The sequence below is a fragment of the Rhododendron vialii genome, chromosome 2a (assembly GCF_030253575.1).
Source record: "Rhododendron vialii isolate Sample 1 chromosome 2a, ASM3025357v1".
Lineage (NCBI taxonomy): Eukaryota > Viridiplantae > Streptophyta > Magnoliopsida > Ericales > Ericaceae > Rhododendron > Rhododendron vialii.
The window spans coordinates 15,923,666-15,943,355 of record NC_080558.1 but is presented as its reverse complement, the minus strand read 5'-3'; the positions used below and the strand labels follow the sequence as shown (position 1 = coordinate 15,943,355).

Below are 19,690 nucleotides of genomic sequence, written 5' to 3'. Positions count from 1 at the left end.
TCTTGCACTTCATTTAGCATCAGAATATGGAATTCCTTCCAACAGCCAGAGAAAACCTTCGACGTCGGCGACGACGAAACCATAGTGGAGAGCTCGAACCCCAATCACGCTCCCCATCACTGCCAAAAACCACTGCCCTGCCTCCACCACTCCACAACAACCCCTCTCCCCTTTCGCCTCTCTCTATCCTTCGTCGTCTCCGTCTCGCTCCCGATCCCCCTCCCCTCCGCCCTTCTTCCTCCTCCCCCCGCCGCCCAACCGATACGGTCTCCGGCCCCGGCAGGACAAGAAGAAGGCCTCTGCGAGTCGTGCCGCGGGCAATGTAGAGACTCGTATTTTTAGAAAAATCGTTTAAAGATTTTATTAATATTAGAATTTTGAATAAATGTGAAATTTGTTGGATTTATTTGATTTGGGGCTTAAGTGATATGGATTGAAAGTAGAGGGAGTGCAAGTGTGATTAGTGTGTGTGTCCTAGTATGTGTGTGTGTGTGGGGGGGGGGGGGTTGTAGGGGATTAAAATCCCCAACCCACTCTCTCTCTACTCTCTCGATCTCTCTCCCCTCTCTCGGTTCCTCTCCCTCTCTCACTCTTCCACCCAAATTTCACCAAAACAACTTGAAACCCAAGACAACCAACCTCCGATCCATCATCTACGCGCGTATTGGAGCTCGCACATCGTTGGCTAGCTCTCGGTGAAGGTGTATTGCTCTCGGTGTTGATTTTGGAAGCTAGGGCTCGATCTCTCGTGAGGTTCGGCTTTGATGCTCGAGGTAAGGATTTCTATATTTCTCTATATGTTTATGAGTAGATTCAATGTCCAAAACTAGCCTTGGATTGTTATTTGGAGGCCTTGTGTTTGCCCTTGAAAGCTGTCAAAATCGTGCTGAAAAACCCAGGTGCTACATGTACCAGTATTTACCCCGGTACATGTAGCAAACCCAGATTTCTTTGATTTTTCGTTCATTAGCTACATGTAGCACCCTTACTCTGCTACATGTACCAAATTCAGATTGTATCTTTTGTTCACTGGTTACATGTAGCACCCTTAACTGCTACGTGTACCAAACTCAAATTTTACCTTCTGTTCGCTGGGTACATGTAGCACCCTTAATCCTGCTACATGTACCAAACTGAATTTTTTTGAAAAGTTTCCTCTTCCATGGTTTGGACCCCCGATCACTTTTAATACCTTCTCGACACTTCCAAACCACTTCTTGACACGGTTACTTGTATCTCAATGATTGCTTGAGTTGCTCTCGTGTCTTCGGACCCTTGTTCTTGGGAATTCAAAATAGGAGATTAACTTGAAATAGTGTCAAATGGTGTTATGCATTAGAGTGATTATGGGAGCTTTGAGACATGTTTATATGATGATGCAAGTCTGATGTATATATTTTCTAGTGTGATATTGAGATTTGTGAATTGAAGAATATAATGGGATGACGAATTAGACGTTATGGACTTGTTAAACGCCGAGGTTGATTGCTAAATAGAAAGTTGGATAAATCACGAATGAAATATGATTAGTTTACACTTGATGCCATGTAGTGCGAGGGATCAACTTAGATAACGAGTTTTGGAACAATACGGATGTAATACCCGTCCCAGATATTTAATATTTTGAATTCATGTTTTAATTGAATTATATGTTTCTGGGGTTAACTTGCATGTAGTAGAACCTCGAGGGCCTTGTATGTGATTTGTGGGTTGGAGTATAAGTTGTATATGGCTTCGCTTGCGTGGAATGATTTTCCTTGTGTTAACAAAATATCCTGGGGAGAAATATCTTCCCCTTTCCCTTATCATTTCACGTAGAAAGAGAGAGAGAGAGAGAGAGAGAGAGAGAGAGAGAGAGAGACGGCAGGAAGAGGGGAAGAAGAGGAAGGAAAGGGGATTTGCTTGGGGATGATCATTTTGTCCTGGAATTGAAGTCCTAACATGGTAATTCATGCTTTCTTGTATTTGATTTCATGTTTATTATGTTTAGTTCATATGTTTGGAGGTTGAATTCGTGCCTAGAATAAATGGTTTCGGATTAATTTGGATGTGGGTTGGAGTTCTTGGAGAAATTAAGAATCGAGTCCTAAGTCTCTTGAATTTGGTGTTTAGAACTTGATTTGATTCGTGGGTTTTGGTAATCTGTCTTTTGGGGGCCCTTCTGCTAGGAATCAATTTTTGGTGTCTCCATAACTGTAAAAGTACGTTTCAATACGAAGATTTCGGTACCAAGATCATGCAAAACCGATAATCACACAATTAGTTATGAATTTTTGAATACTGGCTGTTTGCTGGATGTGCGATTCTGTGCGTGGCTGTCTTCTTTTAACTTTCTGGGCATGATGAACATTTTGGGTGGCTTTGGGTCTTTTACAGGAGCTGCATATTTAAGTTAAGAAGAGATTGGCGTTGGAATCAAGTAATTTGGTTAAGTATACAATTTTTGGTGAATTTCTAAAGCAGGGTTGGTTGACTGGGGCGAAAATGGTTGCGAATCGGTTTTTCTTTTGATTGTTGGGTTAACCTCCTCTTGTTTCTGAACCTGGGATTTTAACTGAGTGTAGGCTTGTAGTGGTGCAACTTTTGGTGTTGGTTTCAATATTTTTGGGTTTAAGATGAAAGAGTTATGATTTTTCAATCAATTTTACTTATTCCCGCGTAGAATCTGGCAGCAGCGACGGACTTTGGTATAATGGCCATAACTCCTAGCTCGGGACTCGAAATGACACACCGTTTATTTTGTTAGAAACTAGACACATAGAGCTTTCCAACGATACATCCCATGCATCATGGGTATGTCCGAGCGATAACAGATTTGTATCTAAAGTTGACCTAAATTCTGCCTTTGCACCAGTTTTTACTGTTATGTTGAAGCTATAATCGTAAGGCCGTAGTTAGGTTACCCAAACTCTGTTTTTGATGTATGACCTATGGATTCAAAGAAGAAGAAGTCTACTTTTCAATGGTTTAAGTGTTGCCCTGGAATTCATGTTGTTTAATTAGATATGGCCAAAATAAGACAGGCTGGTTGTGGTTGTCATTCCTGTTTTGGGAGTTTTGTTGCGTTGGTCTGTTTGGTTTAGATTGTACACTTGTGGGTCTTTATATTTGATATTTTTGGGTGTGTTGGAGTACCTTGGAGTATGGAAGAGGTGTGTGAGGTCTCCCGGGTATGTGGGTACTCCCAGACACCTCTAGAGATTTTGGTGACTTTATGTAATGTTTGCCCCATTAGCTAGTGTAGAAGGCATGTTATGATTTGTTAGTCTAGCATTTGGTTTAACATTCCTAGATGTTCATATGCTAATATGGGTTAACTTGTGGCTAGGTAACGAGCCGGTCTTTTAGGAGGTGCCGAAACCGTAAGTTTGGCATACTCCAGTCGAATGAAAGGTGAGTGTGTCTGATATAGTTCTTCTCAATAAGATATTGCTATGGTGGTATGTATATATCTTGCTAATGGTATTTTAGCTTTCAATATGATTATCGATATGTAAATAATGCGGTGGAAGTGATTATATATCAATGATATCATGCTAATCGAGGTTTAGCTATTGATATGGATATATGTGGTGGAAATTTGTATATCATGCTATATGTTGTCTTAGCTAATGGTATGCATGCTTGTTGTATGTTGATTGTACCCGCGGAAGGATTGTGGAGTGAGTCACGCCATGTCGTATGCCATTCCGTCTAATTAACGGAGGTTGGGAGCATGGTTTGCGGGACACAATGCCTTGAGTACATGGGAATGTGGCAGACGTGTCACTGCATGCTTGTGTGATTTACATTCATGCTGTCATTAATTCAGTTATTGTTATGTGGTTGTTTATTTGATAATATTGCTATGTTTGGCGGATGTGTGGTTGTAACTAATATACTCATATGGGTATTGCAGTTATGTTAGTGGTGAATATTCTTATTGATATTCCTTCGGGTATTGTGATATCTTATCGAGCACTTCTATGCCTCACACACTCTGGTTGTCCTTTTTGGATTGCTAGATAGCAGGTGGCTTAGCGTGGGTCCACTATTGGTCAACGCCTTGGAGAGTGCTGAGACTCGTGTTGGGTGATGTCTTTGGTTAGATTGTTGTGTAGCTGATTCGTTTAGAAGTTAACCTACATGTTTTGTAATTAATTGAAGAGAGGGATATTCATTATGACTTGTGAGTTGAGTTTTTGGCGTTGACTCATTTCTATTTTATGTGAGAAGTCTTCCGCTAAGTTGTATTCTGATTGGTTGTAGAGTGTGGTGTGGTCTTTTGTGTGGAATGCCACGTGGCCGCGCCGACTCGGGCCCACTTTGGGTGTCGTTTGCGGGGCGGTGCGTGACAACGGAAGTAGGAGTTAATATGTGAACCGTTTGTTTAACATTGATATCTCTTATTTACATACTTCAAGTTAGAGTCTTGGAAATACATAGGATGAAAAGCGATACGAATGATGTGATGTGGATGTACGGGGTCCCAAATGCCCGAACATAAATAAAAGGTTCTTAGTGGATGCACGGGGTCCTAAATGCCCGGACATGAACGAAATGGTTTTGGAGGACGCACGGGGTCCTGAATGCCCGGACAGAAATAAAAGGTTTCTAGTGGACGCACGGGGTTTTGAATGCCTGGACATAAATGAAAGGTTTCTAGTGGACGCACGGGGTCCCGAATGCCCGGACATAAACGAAAGGTTTCTAGTGGACGCACGGGGTCCCGAATGCCTGGACGTGAACGAAAAGTTTCTCGTGGACACACGGGATCCCAAATGCCCGATATTGTATTGAAAGGGAAAATGGTTAATACTTGAGAAATACAAGACAAATTGATTATGTTCTAAAAGAGAATTCAGTGTTATGTTCGTATTATTCTACAGAGAGATATATTCATTGTCATTAGTTCATTTGTATTCGTTGTACATATTTATTGTTGCTCTTGTATTACGGTTAATGCATGATCATCATATATACTTATAGATTGAGGCACAATGGGTAACATATGAGAATTTAAATTTGCGTAGTGTTGGACAAGTGATGGTTGAGGACAAGTAGTGGTTTAGTTAGAATGATTTGAGTAGGTTTCTACCATTAGTTGATGTGTGAGTTATTGAGGATACTCTTATAAGATTTGATTTCTTTGTTTTGTTGTAAAGTGCTCCTTTGGTGGAAGACTCATATTACTATTTTTTTTTTTTTTGATATTCTGCTGTATTCATTCACCCTTGGTGCACGTTTCTTCGCATTTTCATATAATTTAAGTATAGAACTCTCTACTGGACTAGTGTAGCTCAACCTATTATTTTCAGGTACACCACAAGGACACGGTCATGGAGGGAGTGAAGTGCCTGCAGATATCACAGGCTAAAGCTATTTTATGAAGTACTCGTCTTTCATCGTAAAATCAAACTACATTGTACTATTTTCTCTATTTTGGAACACTGTATCAATTTGGCAGATTTGTTAGATTCGGGAACTGTATTGTAATTTTGGGTATATTGTGAGGATTTGTATTTAAAATGGTATTGTTATTTATGTTAAAAATTGAGGTCGTGACAGGCAGGATACAGACGATATCGAATGTAAATAATTGGGCAGTAGGGATGGGTCCGGTAGTGAACCACCACATCGCAGCCGTGAACGAACTGCAGCGGACGTCGTCCATTGCTGGAGAGAGAGAGAGAGAGAGAGAGAGAGAGAGAGAGATGGGAGATGGGAGATTTGAAACCAGATGGGCGACGAAATGAACCAGCAACCATACAAAACCTATTTAAGGGAGGGTAAATAAGTAAGATTATACTCAAGGGACTTGGAGGGAATTGCACTTTTGACACAAAGGACCTGGCGGGCCAAGAAGGCCAAAATTAGGACCGGCCAGGCATTTATTCTCATTTTCGAAGGTGCTTTCAGGATGTCCGACGGAATTTTCAAATCCTGTCGTGCACAGTGCACTCCAGCCCTACAGCTCTTGTAGTGCACCCTTACACTACAAGTTTTTCGAATCTTCCAAAGACTCTGCCCATCGAAGAAAAAAAAGAACATAATACTCCACTAATAAAACATGACATAAATAGGAGTAAACAAATTCTCCTAAGAGTGTCCACAATGCTATAATCAAAAATGAATAATCAAAAGTTATCATATCAGCTTTTAATTAGCCATTTAAGATATTGTTAAGGTTAGCAATGTAGAGGTTCACAATGACATAATCAAAATTGAATAACTAAAAATTGCCACATCACTTTTTTAAATTACAAAAAACTAATTAATAACTGCGAACATACAAATAGTTTTTTGTAACAAAAATTTTGAGACTAATAAAAACTATTTATTAGAAATATAAAATAATTTTTGAACTTTTTTTGAATTTTTAAAAAAAGAAAAACAGCTTTTGTGTAACTACAGTTTTTGAAAAAAAAATAGTTTTTATATAAGAAAAGGTTTTGAAAATATACATTTTCTTATACAAAATAATTTTTTGAAAAAAGAACAATTGTTAAAAACAATTTTTGGGGGAAAATAATTTTTAAAAACAAAAGTTTGAAGAAAAATATTTTTTTGAAAACATATTTGAAAAAGAAAAAGCGGGGGGGGGGGGAGGTAAGAGAGATAATGTTTTTTTTTTTTTTGTAATGATGTGTGTATTTGATTGAGAATGTGAAATTTATTAAATTTGAGGCTTTTTACCACAAGGTACAGAAAATAAAAAGTAATTTCCATTAAGTCACCTCTAATTAATGAAACACTAAAACCCAATGAAAGTACCTAAAACCCTAAACCCTGAAAGTGCCTATCTACTGCTCTGTTTGTTCCTCCATCTTGGCCAGCTCCAAAGGCTCCAAAGGCTTTCAAGGTGTAGAGTTCACTATGTTCATCTATAAGATCTGACCAATTATACCAGCGTCACCACCAATATAATATGTCAGGGTCACCAAAGGTAATACCGTGAGCTACAAAAGCTTAATAGAATAATACATACCCTCTAACCCTTAAACTTATGAACAAACGATCATAAATTCAATGATTTCCACATAGTTCATACATATTCGACAAAACAGTTAACAATGACACATCCATATTCATTATCCAAACTAACGTTGGTGTCCATTATTTTGAGTTTCTCCTATGTGACTTCTCGTAGACCGTGTCACCATTTCCCACCATATTAACATTTTCAAAATCGTTTTAAAACACCCAACCTCGTTTCCGCTGTTTCGGTCTCCCGAGTATCCTCACAATGGTTCCGTCGCACCGGGTTTCCATTGGCACACTTTGCATTGGTTCCTCTCCGCGGATAACCAAGCCACACACCCAACCTCGGTTTCGCCGTTCCGATCTCCCGAGTATCCTCACAATGGTTTCGCCGCACCGAGTTCTCATTGGCACACAAAACACACACCACACAATGGGCTACCACGTCTAGCCACATTGCGGTTTCCAAAACATTTCACCTTTCCAAAACACGTTTTTTCATTGACCACATCCTAGGTGTCATGTTTCTAATTTTCTCAATTGTTGTGTCACGTTTTCATGCATAGACTCCACGGTAGGACTTTTCACATACGTAATCATTCATTGAAATCTTGAAACTAAACTAGCAAGATCATCCAACTCTATATAACTAATCATGCTCAAATCACTACTAAAGCATAACGTCACGTGTACGGACGCCTTTGAAGTGAAAATCACTTATGCTTTACAACAAGACAAGTAATACAAACAATTCATAATACCTGCTCATAACCATCTAAAGATTAAAATACGAATAATTCTATCAACGATAAAGTCATATCTTTGAAAAACCGTTCTTTCTTCCTTTGTGGGAAATTCAAAACAATACATGTTTATTAGAGTAAAAGTCGATTATTTCAACATGTTCATGCTTCCATTAACGAAAATAAGTTATTAACTATCATGCATTTCAAACCTACAGGTGATAGCTAACCTTATATACGAAAAATCTACTTATACTTCCAACATACAGTTCTACGTTATACGTTGAGTTTAGTGGACAAGGGATTCTACCTTTCTTCTTGGTGGTAGTGACAACTACGGAAAGTAAGTTGACGTTCGAGCGGAGTAACTTCCTACTGTTGGCTTCCGGTAGCTTCGAAAGAGAAAGATTTTCTCTCGAAACTACTTCGTGACTAAGATTGCTAAACTTTATGGATTGAAAGGGGGTTTTAAGATGAGTTTCTAGAAGAACTTAAGAAGAACTCCAAGAACACTCAAGAACAAGAAAAATAAAGTAAGAACACAAGATTTTCTAGAGAGAAGTTGAAAGATTGAAAGGTGTGAGTTGAATGATGAGAATGTGGTCCTATTTATAGCAAAATGTTGGGCTCTCCCTCCCCTCTCTTGGCCGGCCATCTCCTTCTCTCTTTATCCCATGGATTTTGCTCCATTGAGTTGTCATTTCATGTTTGAAAGCATGCCACGTATTGTCAAATCCAATCTTTAGGCATAAGGCTATAAAATCAAGTAGGATTTTAGGCTTTCTAGGTAAATCTAGGTGATCATAGTCTAGGTTGGCAAGTCTTATAAGTCTAAGGTAGGTTTTGATTAGGCTAAAGAGTAGCCTTCCATGTTTAGTCTTTCCTAGGTCTAGGTTGTAGTCAAATCCTAGGGTAATTAAGGCTAGGTTCTAGGTTGATTAAAGGCTACTTTGGAATCAAATCTAGGATGATTAGGACTAGGATTCTATGTTAGAAATTGACATAGAAATGGGTTGTCAAGTCATAAATAGACTTAAGGCTAAAGGTAGCTTGTGGAAGTGAACAAAACACATGCACACACTCCACCTCTCCCTCTCACTCTCGGCCTCTCTCTCTCTCTCTCCCTCCCTCTCTCGACCATTCTCTCTCTTTCTCTCTCTCTCTCTCTCTCTCTCTAGTACTATGTACATATATATACATATATATATATATATATATATATATATATATATATATATATATATATATATAAGTATACTAAGTACTAAGTAGTCTTATAAGGCTTAAGAAAAGATAATGATGAGGGTAAGGCTTTTAATGACAAGAACATTGTCCAATGGATAACACTTCTCCTAGCAACCATACATATATCTATACATATATATACTAGGTATACTTAGGTCCAAGTAGGTCCTAGTAGGTCTAAGGAAATATAATCATGAAAGTTAAGCTTCCAAAGATAATCATAGGGACCAATGGTTAATAGTTTCCTAGAAAGTAGTCTATGGTCAAGTAGTCATGATTAAAGTAGGTTATGAGTGCTACTTTTGGTAGAATCATGATTACTATCTTTGTCTAATGGTTCTTAAATGTTAGGGAAATGTAACTAAGTCAATTGGTACTTAGGTTTGCCTAACTAATGGTTGGAAACCAAACCTTTTACCCAAAAGATAAGAATTACCCTAACAACTATCGTTCAATGGGTAAAGAGAAAAGATACCCTTGGAAGATGTAATGATGAGGAATGAAGTCAAAAATTGACTAGTCAATAAAGTGCAATGATTTCCTAGTCTAGGGTTACATGAATGCAAGGCTAAGGTTGTTTCTTTTAGAAGCAAAATGATGGCTTCCTTTGGTATGACTTGTCTTGTCAAGTCAATACATTTATTGACAATTTCTAATGTCTATTGTCTAAGGGATAAAATTTTTCTAACAATTATTGATCAATAGGTAAAGATATAAAGAGATAGGTATGGGCTTGAATGACTAGTCATGGGGTATAATGATTACCTCTAATAGCCTAATGGTTCAATTAGGGTTAGGAGTGGTTCACAAAGCTCAAAGACGGTAAAAAAGGTACATCTAAGGTTAGGAAAATGTAACTAGGTGAATTGGTAGTTCGATTCCTCCAACTAGTCGGTTAAAAATGAATTCTACTTGCCATGTAGGACTTCTAGCCAAGAAATAAAATTTAAAGATTTTATTTTATTCACTATGAAAATATACAAGTACTTCTATAAGCATACTTGTCTTTAGAAAATGACAAAATTGTCCAGGACGAAAAGATATAATTTTATAAGTCTCAAATCTAATTATGGCGGATTATTTAGAAATTAAAAAGGAATTTCAAAAGCAATCCAAGTAATTAAAGTAAAATTCAAATTTTTAACGAAATTTTTATTTACCAAAAATCAGGATCGTTACACTCTATGAAAATGCCTAAATTTAAACCTTAGGGTACCCTAAACCCTAAAACCCCATGCGTACCCCTAAAACCCTAGGGTGTCCAAGAGTTGCATTTTCATTAATGGTAAATGTATTTTGTAAAAGTGGACCCAATGATAATTAAATATTCCATCTTACCTTAATGGGAATTACTGTACTTTTTATTTTCTATACCTATTGGTAATAATCCCTTAAATTTAGTTATTGAAAAAAAGTTACTAATTTTGGTTATTTAAAATCTAAAATTTGATTATTTCTAAGGAGGTTGCTAAGTTTAATTATAGTATTGTGAGCCATATTTTGCACCAATATTTTTAACTTTAAAAACCTATCATTTTTTTATTATGCCATTGCGTATACTTTTTTTTTTTTTTTTTGGGATCCTCATTGCATATACTCTAACATAATAAGTTAGCCTCGCGCACAACACAGTAGTCCTAACAAATCTTTCTAGTAAATAGTTGGGGTCTACTACATATCAGGGAAAATACAAAATGTGTACATCATTTGGTGTAAACCGAGCGCACACCGTATTGTCTATGACCTACTTTGGAGTCTCACACAAATGATTAAAATTGTATAGTTTTTTAATATATACTTTAACTCAGTCTATTTCCCGTAAGAATCACCTCATTTTAATAAAATACGGACCTCCCTTTCCTGATTGAATTTCGATGATCCGAGCCGCTCAATGTGTTCAAAATGTGATTTTAAGAATACCTATGAGAAATCAGCAAAAAAAAAATGACCGGGAAGGGTTTCATCCTAACAGTTTTTGTTTGTTTTTGTCGAACGGTTCAAACATAAACTGCTCGGATGAAGCCCTTCCCGGTCATTTTTTTTGCTGATTTCTCGCGGGTACTCTTAAAATCACGTTCTGAACATATTGAACGGCTCGGATCATCGAAATTTGATCGAAAATGGGAGAAATGAGGAGGTCCACCTCATTTGAGACTGACTGTACTTTAACTATAAAAAAAATAACTTATTTAGATATCGGTAAATGCTTGATCGATTATTGTTCCTTAATTCTTTATGACCAAAATTTACCTTAATGGGAATTACTGTACTTTTTATTTTATGTATCTAGTGGTAATAATCTCTTAAATTTGGTTATTGAAAAAAAAAGTTGCTAGTTTTGGTTATTCAAAATTCAAAATTTGATTATTTCTAAGGAGCTTGCTAAGTTTAATTATAATATTGTGAGTCATATTTTGCACCAATATTTTTAACTTTAAAAATCTATCATTTTTTATTATGCCATTGCGTATACTCTAACATACTGTAATAAGTATAATAGGTTAGCCTCGCACGCCTCGTGCGAGTCCCCACAACACAGTAGTCCTAACAAATCTTTCTAGTAAATAGTTCGGGTCTACTACCTATCAGAGAAAATACAAATGTGTACATCGTTTGGTGTAAACCGAGCGCACACCGTATTGTCTAAGACCTACCTTGGAGTCTCATACAAATGATTAGAATCGTTTAATTTTTTAATATATACTTTAACTATAAAAAAATTAACTTATTTAAATATAGGTAAAGGCTTGATCGGTTATTGTTCCTTAATTCTTTATGACCAAAATTTACCTTAATGGGAATTACTGTACTTTTTATTTTCTGTACCTAGTGGTAATAATCCCTTAAATTTGGTTATTAGAAAAATGTTGCTAGTTTTGGTTATTCAAATTTCAAAATTTGATTATTTCTAAGGTGGTTGCTAAGTTTAATTATAGTATTGTGAGCCATATTTTGCACCAATATTTTTAACTTTAAAAACTTATCATTTTTTATTATGCCATTGCGTGTACTCTAACATAAAACAACCTCGTGTCCTAACAAATCTTTCTACTAAGAAGTTGGGATCTCCTACATATCAGGGAAAAAACAAAAGTGTACATCATTTGGTGTAAACCGAGCGCACACCGTATTGTCTAAGACCAACCTTGAAGTCTCATACAAATGATTAGAATATCTTAATTGTTTAATATATATTTTAAGGAAAATGATATTGACACTCAAAAAATTGATGCAAACACTCCAAAAAAACAAAGGAAAGTGACTTTAGAATTACACTAATTTTGAAGTGCCTGCATCAATTTTTGGAGTGCCAATATCATTTCCCTACTTTAACTATAAAAATATTAACTTCTTTAGATATCAGTAAAGGCTTGATCGATTTTTGTTCCTTAATTTTTTATGAACAAAATTTAATAAATTAATCAAACTTTTACCGATATCTGAATGACTTGATTTTTTGTTGTTGCAAAACTCATAAATTATTGTTTAAAGCAAATTAAATAGCTCCGATCATTCCTTTAAGACACTAAAATGAAACCCTTATGAATTGTGTAGCATATGGTTTTTACGTAATCGTCTTACCATATAGTTCGCTCCCAGCCTCCCACCATTGTTTATTGCTAGAATTCATTTCCCAAAAACTTCCAAAAGGAAAAAGAAGAAACTCATATCCTAAGGAAACTACGTGGAAAGAGGGTCTCCATCGTTCTTGGCGGGATAATTTTGGCATAAATTGAACAATCCTGATTCCTATAGGCCCCTTCCTTAGCCCACACTTTTGTTAACTCTCCCTCTGCCCCCTCTCTGACCTCTGTGCCCCATTTATAGAGAGAGAAAGCTTGAGTGGGTGGGCGATACTTTTAGAGATGGCAGGAGTAGTACTGGTGAAGTTGTTTGTGGCTACGGTGGTTATCTCGGTGGGCATCGGTGGGAAATGGGTCGGCGCCCAAGTGCACCATGTGGTCGGAGGAGATCGTGGGTGGGACGTTTCTTCCGATCTCGGGACTTGGTCCTCCGGCAGAATCTTCGCGGTCGGAGACAAAATCTGTAAGCCACTTTCTCCAACCCCCTTCTCTCTATATTTTTTTTCCCAAACAAGATCATTCCGGTTATATTAAGATCCACTCCGCTCAGGAAAATAAAAATAACTACTTATTTTTTGATTTAAATGTGATATATTGTGAGATAATGATCAGTCTTGCAAAGAGAGAAATAAATACTTAAAAAATAAGACCCTTGTGCAATATAACAAAATACAAAGAAAAGTTATGTGAAATCAAACGCCAGAGTCAGATTTATCAATCACACTCATAAAGATGGGTGAAGTATTGATATGTTTGTACTCTAAATTCCGAAGAACAAAAAAAATAACGTATGTACTCTGTGTGCGTATTGTGTACGTACATTCATGTGCATATTTTTTTGGGTAATAACACACTAAAAGCATTTGAATGATATGCGTAGAATAGATTTTGAAGAAAAATAGTATGAGATTGGAATTTGTGTAGGTATTGCGTACATATATGTGCAGATTTTGAATTTTGGATTTTACATATTCTCATTCTTGCTAATGTGTGGGTCATGGAAAAAAATGCATTATGCTATGAATGATTATCAAAACTGAGTGATAGAGCCACAATCTGATAATCATGCGCGAGGCCGCGAATGAGTTTCTGGATTCTCATTTTCGATTCTCTAATTATATTTGATCCAAAAGACTAGCGTAACCCTGATATTTCATTATCTTATCGTACGACTATCTATTGTACACATTCTAGGAGAGTGCAATACTGTCAATAAAATACATATTCTAATCTACCCTCGAGATTGGACTCCAAGCACATTAACCAATTTATTCTGCAGATATCCTTTAATACTACTTCATCCGTCCCTTTTTAAGTGTCCTACTTCGTAATTCTAACTTATTAAAAAGACATCATCATTATACCTTTCACATCAACTTTTTCCTCCACTTTCCTTACTTACTCATCATCATTACACTTTTACTCACTTACTTTTTAAAAAGAAATCTACTTTTAGGGATAAAATAGACAATACACTAACTTTTACCCATTAACTTTACAAAATGGACACTTATTAAGGGACAGTCCAAAATGGAATACTGGACTCTAAAAAAAGGACGGAGGGAGTAACTTTTACAAATTCGCAATCTATCCGAGTTATAGCAGAAAGAACTCCGATTAAATCTATAAATCAACAAGAAAAAGCTCTGAATCACCCGTTGAGACGATTTTTGAAATTTATTCTTACTCCACGGCTCATTTTTCTGTAATGCATTATTGTAGAAGGAAACTGATTTTTGCGTTCTATTTTCTACTGATGGTACTTTAATTTTTAAGTGAATTTACTAGTAATTTCATGAACAAAGTGGAGCGCGAATATCAATTTTCATTGTAGAATCCATTTTAGGTTCCAGGCACGAATCTCTAGAAAGTGGTGGTAGTTATAATGGACGGTAGGATTCTGAAGTGAAGGTCTGCAGACAAATGAATCCCTGTTTGGTTGCTGATAAACTTGAGCAATAGAAAGTTAATAATGAAATCTACCAATGGAAGAGTTGTTTTGACAACATAAAATAATATTTAGTTGTACCCTTTTCTCTTTTATTTATTTATTTACTCGTTGAAAGAATCATTTTGGTCATATAAAATAACTTTTGGGTGTAAAAAAATTGAGAAGTGAGTTATTTATTGTTTATTTTATTATAAGAGGTGATGAAATTTTCGATACAAGTCCTTTCGGTGGATTCCATCGCGTGTTTGGCTGAATGGTTGGTGAAATGGACATCGAAATTACAGGGGCTTGGTTTCATTTCTCATAAGTGAAGCAGGAATTTGTCATTAAGGAAAATGTCATTAAGAAAACCTCAGGTTCCAATGAAACTTACCCTGAAAAGTGAAAATTAGCTTCTCACAAACCACTTCTTTTTCTGGAGGAAACAAACCTTCTTGAAGGCAATTGTACTTCTTGCTTTTTCTTTCTGCCAAAAGTAACTGTTCGGCGGGTAAACTTGATATTTTCAACAGCTACCAGTCCTCTTTCAAAAAATACAAAATAAAATAACATAAAAGAGTTTTTTTTTTTTCCTTTTTATCCCTTAAACTATGCACATTTTCTCTATTTAGTCCCTAAAGTATCAATTTGATGATTTCATCTCCTTAACTATCATATCGTTACCTACTTAGTCCAATAGATAACGGAAATTAAAATTTAGACAGAAAATATTACGTAAGGCCCTATTTGGAACTCTGTAAAGCAGATACTTGATTATGAAATTAGAAATTTGGAGCACTTAATTTTTTTATTAAGTTCATATATTAGAATTTTACGTGGCATTTTATAGAGACTAACACATACATGTTTCTTTTTAAAAAAAATGAGATCTTTATATAGAATTTAAATTGTTGATATAATTAAAAATATAATTAAAAATTAAGAGCTCTAATTTTTAATCCGTGTGAACCGGTGTGAAGATCTTATTTTTCTGATCATTTTATGCTAAATTTTTAACCATATTTGCTTTACAAGGTTCCAAATAGGACCTTAAATGACATTTTCCGTTCAAATTTCTAATTTCCGTTATCTATTGAACTAAGAGCATCAGCAGTGGAATAAGCAAATATGAATAACCAAAACATGCCACATTAGATTTTGATTATCCATTTAGAGGTTGCTAAAGTTAGCAATGTCAAATCTCACATTGGTTAGTTTTTGCCCATAATCAAAACAAATGAGCCCTCCAAACTTTTTCTCTTTATTTCATGCATATTTTTTGAAAAAGTGGTTTTTGAAGGAAAAAAACAGTTTATGTTAGAAATAGTTCAAAAAAATTAGTTTTTCGAAACAATTTTTTTTTCAATAAACACACACTTTGTTCACTTAAAAATTGTAAATACAATTTTGAAAGAATTGTATTTACACAAATAGTTTTGAAATTTTAAAAAATATAAATACAATTTTTTAAAAACAGATTTTGTGTAAAAAACAGTTTTCTATAAAAGAGTTTTGAAATTTCAAAAACACTTTTTTTAAAAACACACTTTATTTACTTACAGTTTTTAAATTTTTTGAAAAAATTATTTTTTGTAAAAGAAAAGTTTCTGAAAAAAATCTGAAAGTTACAGTTTTTTAAAATTATTTTTTGAAAACATTTTTGAGAGAGAGAGAGAGAGAGAGAGAGAGAGAGAGAGAGAGAGAGAAGGTTTTTGTGTAAATGTTGGTGTACTTAATTGAGAGATAAAATTTGATTATTGACAAAATATTGCCAGCTTTGATTATTGAAAAGCCAAAATTTGATGAGTTGTTAACAGGTTGTTAGGTTTGGTTATTCCAATGTGAGCGTTTTTTTGATTCAACATTGCTAATTTTAACAATTTTTTGTTTTGCTTATTCCATTGTGGATGCTCTAAGTAGGCAACGGTATGATAGTTTATGGACTAAGTAGAAAGAATGTGCATAGTTTAAGGGATAAAAAAGAAAAAAACTCTAAAATAAAAAGCTACCAGTACAATTAAAATCGTATTTTTTGGGCAGGGTTCACCTACTCCGCAGCCCAGGATAAAGTTAATAATGAAATCTACCAATGGAAGAGTTGTTTTGACAACATAAAATAATATTTAGTTGTAGCCTTTTTTCTTTTATTTATTTATTTACTCGTGAAAGAACCATTTTGGTCATATAAAACAAATTTATGACTTTTGGGGGTAAAAAAATTGAAAAGTGAGTTATTTATTGTTTATTTTATTATAAGAGGTGATGAAATTTTCGATATAAGTCCTTTCGGTGGATTCAATCGCGTGTTTGACTGAACAATTGGTGAAATGGACATGGAAACGACAGGGGCTTGGTTTCATTTCTCATTAGTGAAGCAGGAATTTGCCATTAAGGAAAATGTCATTAAGAAAACCTCAGGTTCCAATGAAACTTAAACTGAAAAGTGAAAATTAGGTTCTCACAAACCACTTCCTTTTTTTATTTGAGGAAACAAACCTTGTTGAAGCAATTGTACTTCTTGCTTTTTCTTTCTGCCAAAAGTAACTGTTCGGTGGGTAACCTTGATATTTTCAACAGCTACCCGTCCTCTTTCAAAAAATACAAAAAAACAAAATAAAATAAAAGAGTTTTTTTTCCTTTTTATCCCTTAAACTATGCACACTTTCTGACGCAGCGGAATTCACGAAGAGACTAGTTAGCGTACTAATCCAAACGAGATAAACAACTCGTCGCAACGAGCAAATCTTGCGCACAAGAAAGAAAGAGAAAATCTCTGTAATATTATTAATCAAAAGCTGCATAAACCCTAAGTTACAAACCTTTATATAGGCCGAAACTCTAGAAACCCTAAAAATAAACTTGGAAATTAAAAAGTTCCAGAATTTGGGGCTTTTCCTAAAATTGAAAACGGGAAAGAAAAACAAGACTTTCCCAAAAAGAATCAACTTTAAAGGAATTACGATCTAAGAGTTATTAAAGAAACAAATATTTCCTAAAACGGCAAAATAACGCAATAGAAAGCCTAAACGAATGAATCGGGCCGAAAAACACCATTCATCATCAACCTTTAGGGTTATGAGTATCGACTGGAGCGCGAAAATAAGTCAGCCCACCAAGTTTGGGCCTATTCTGAGCTCGTCCGAATTTAGCCGATTTGGGTAATTTGAAATTAAACACCGTTTAGACTTTCGGGGCTTAGCTCGGTCTAGCTGATCATGGAATTGGGCCTCCACATGTTCTACATCACTTTCTCTATTTAGTCTCTAAATTACTCCTATCAATTTGATGATTTCATCTTCTTAACTATCATACCGTTATACTTACTTAGTCCATAGATAACGGAAATTAGAAATTTAGGTAGAAAATATCACGTAAGGCCCTATTTGAAATTATGTAAAGCAGATACTTGATTATGAAATTAGAAATTTGGAGCACTTTTTTTTTACTAAGTTCATATATTAGAATTTTACGTGGCATTTTATAGAGACTAACACATACGTGTTTCGTTTTAAAAAGACTAAGTTCATTATATAGAATTTATACTGTTTATATATTAAAAATATAGTTAAAAATTAAACATTCTAATTTTCAATCTGTGCGAACTGGTGTGAAGATCTTATTCTTCTAATCATTTTATACTAAATTTTTAGCCATATTTGCTTTACAGGGTTTCAAATAGGGTCTTACATGACATTTTCTGTCCAAATTTTTAATTTTCATTATCTATTGGACTAAGTAGGTAACGGTATGATAGTTTATGGACTAAGTAGAAAAAATGTGCATAGTTTAAGAGATAAAAAGGAAAAAAACTCTAAAATAAAAAGCTACCAGTACAATTAAAATCGTATTTTTTGGGCAGGGTTCACCTACTCGGCAGCCCAGGATAAAGTTGTGGAGGTTAAGAGCAAGGAGGAATACGAGGCGTGCGATGTGAGCAATCCGATCAAGATGTACACCGACGGCCTAGACAGCCTAACCCTCGATGAGGAAGGGATCCGCTACTTCGCTAGCTGGAAGCCCGAGAGTTGCAAGAACGGATTGAAGCTACACGTGGAGGTACAATCCCGTCAAGCGAAACATTTAAGCCATACAGATGTTACATCAGAGGTCATGGCAGATGGGCCGACAACCATGGCAGATGGGCCGACATCTGCCTCGGCCCAACTCTATGGGCTTTCTCATGCATTGTTTGGTGGGCTCTTGGTTTGCTATTTGAGTCTCTAGGAGGTCTCTTGTACTGCCCTTTGCTTTACTTATTATGCTATGTAAGCAGGCTGGAGAATACTTGTTGGGTGATGGTATGTTTGTTTTGGGGGTTAAAACTGACATTATGATTTGGTAACTTTTATTACTGAGAATCTAGGGTTGATGCTTTTGGGTGCATATAGTATGCAACCTAAATTGATAGTATTTTGTATTGACATTGTGAACTTATGCACTAATGTTATTTATGAGATTTCGTATTGACGTTACGAACTTGTGCACTAAAATCGTGAACCGGTACAAATGTTTTGAATTTATTAGGGGCATACAATATGCACCCAAAAGAAGTGTTTATTAGTATAATATTTTCGTTCATGAAAATCTAGTTGAGAATGAACTTTTGAAGGAAATTTATGTCACCCCATGTGCTTTGTGAAGGCAACCCTTGCACTGTTAACAGAAGTGTATTTTGTTTTATGTGGTGCGGATGTCACAAAGTGAATGTGAGGTGGTGTATATACATGTCGCCCAAACCACACGAGTATAAGTGAATTGTGCCCTATGAAATTTCCTGTTCTTAGAGTTTTTGAAGGGTAAATTCCACTGTCACCCCCTATGGTTTGCTTTCATAATAGATACTCCCAAGTAGGAGAAATGATGCTAAAACACACAACCCCCAACACACACACACACACACACACACACACACCCCCCCCCCCCCCCCCCCCCCCCCACTCTTTTTTTTGGGAAAAAAAATAAAAAAGGTGTACCCTTTTAAATAAAAATATTATTAATAAAAAGATCTCAAGTCTTAATTTATTTGACTAAACACGAGCTAAACCCCTTTTATTTCAATGTTTGTTTTCTCAACACTCAACCAACAACTATTCGAGTCATTTGACTAAACACCTGCTAGATTTGACAAAAGGTGTACCCTTTTAAATAAAAATATTATTAATAAAAGATCTCAAGTCTTAATTTATTTTGACCCAAGAGTGATAAATTTATTCTTTTTGACAAAAAAA

At 35.6% G+C, this 19,690-nt stretch overlaps 1 protein-coding gene and 1 long non-coding RNA gene across 2 annotated transcripts; both read left to right on the top strand.

Moving 5' to 3' along the window:
• The first annotated feature begins 1,804 nt into the window (after positions 1 to 1,804).
• Positions 1,805 to 4,226, top strand: LOC131316041 (uncharacterized). The gene is made up of 3 exons (XR_009196981.1): positions 1,805 to 1,944; positions 3,329 to 3,393; positions 4,005 to 4,226. It is a non-coding gene; the product is annotated as an uncharacterized LOC131316041 (long non-coding RNA).
• An 8,338-nt stretch (positions 4,227 to 12,564) lies between these two features.
• On the top strand, positions 12,565 to 18,934 carry LOC131316413 (uclacyanin 1-like). The gene is made up of 2 exons (XM_058345765.1): positions 12,565 to 12,995; positions 18,322 to 18,934. The coding sequence occupies exons 1-2, from the start codon at positions 12,815 to 12,817 to the stop codon at positions 18,684 to 18,686; spliced, it is 546 nt and encodes a 181-aa protein (XP_058201748.1). The 5' UTR covers positions 12,565 to 12,814; the 3' UTR covers positions 18,687 to 18,934.
• The last annotated feature ends 756 nt before the right edge of the window (positions 18,935 to 19,690 follow it).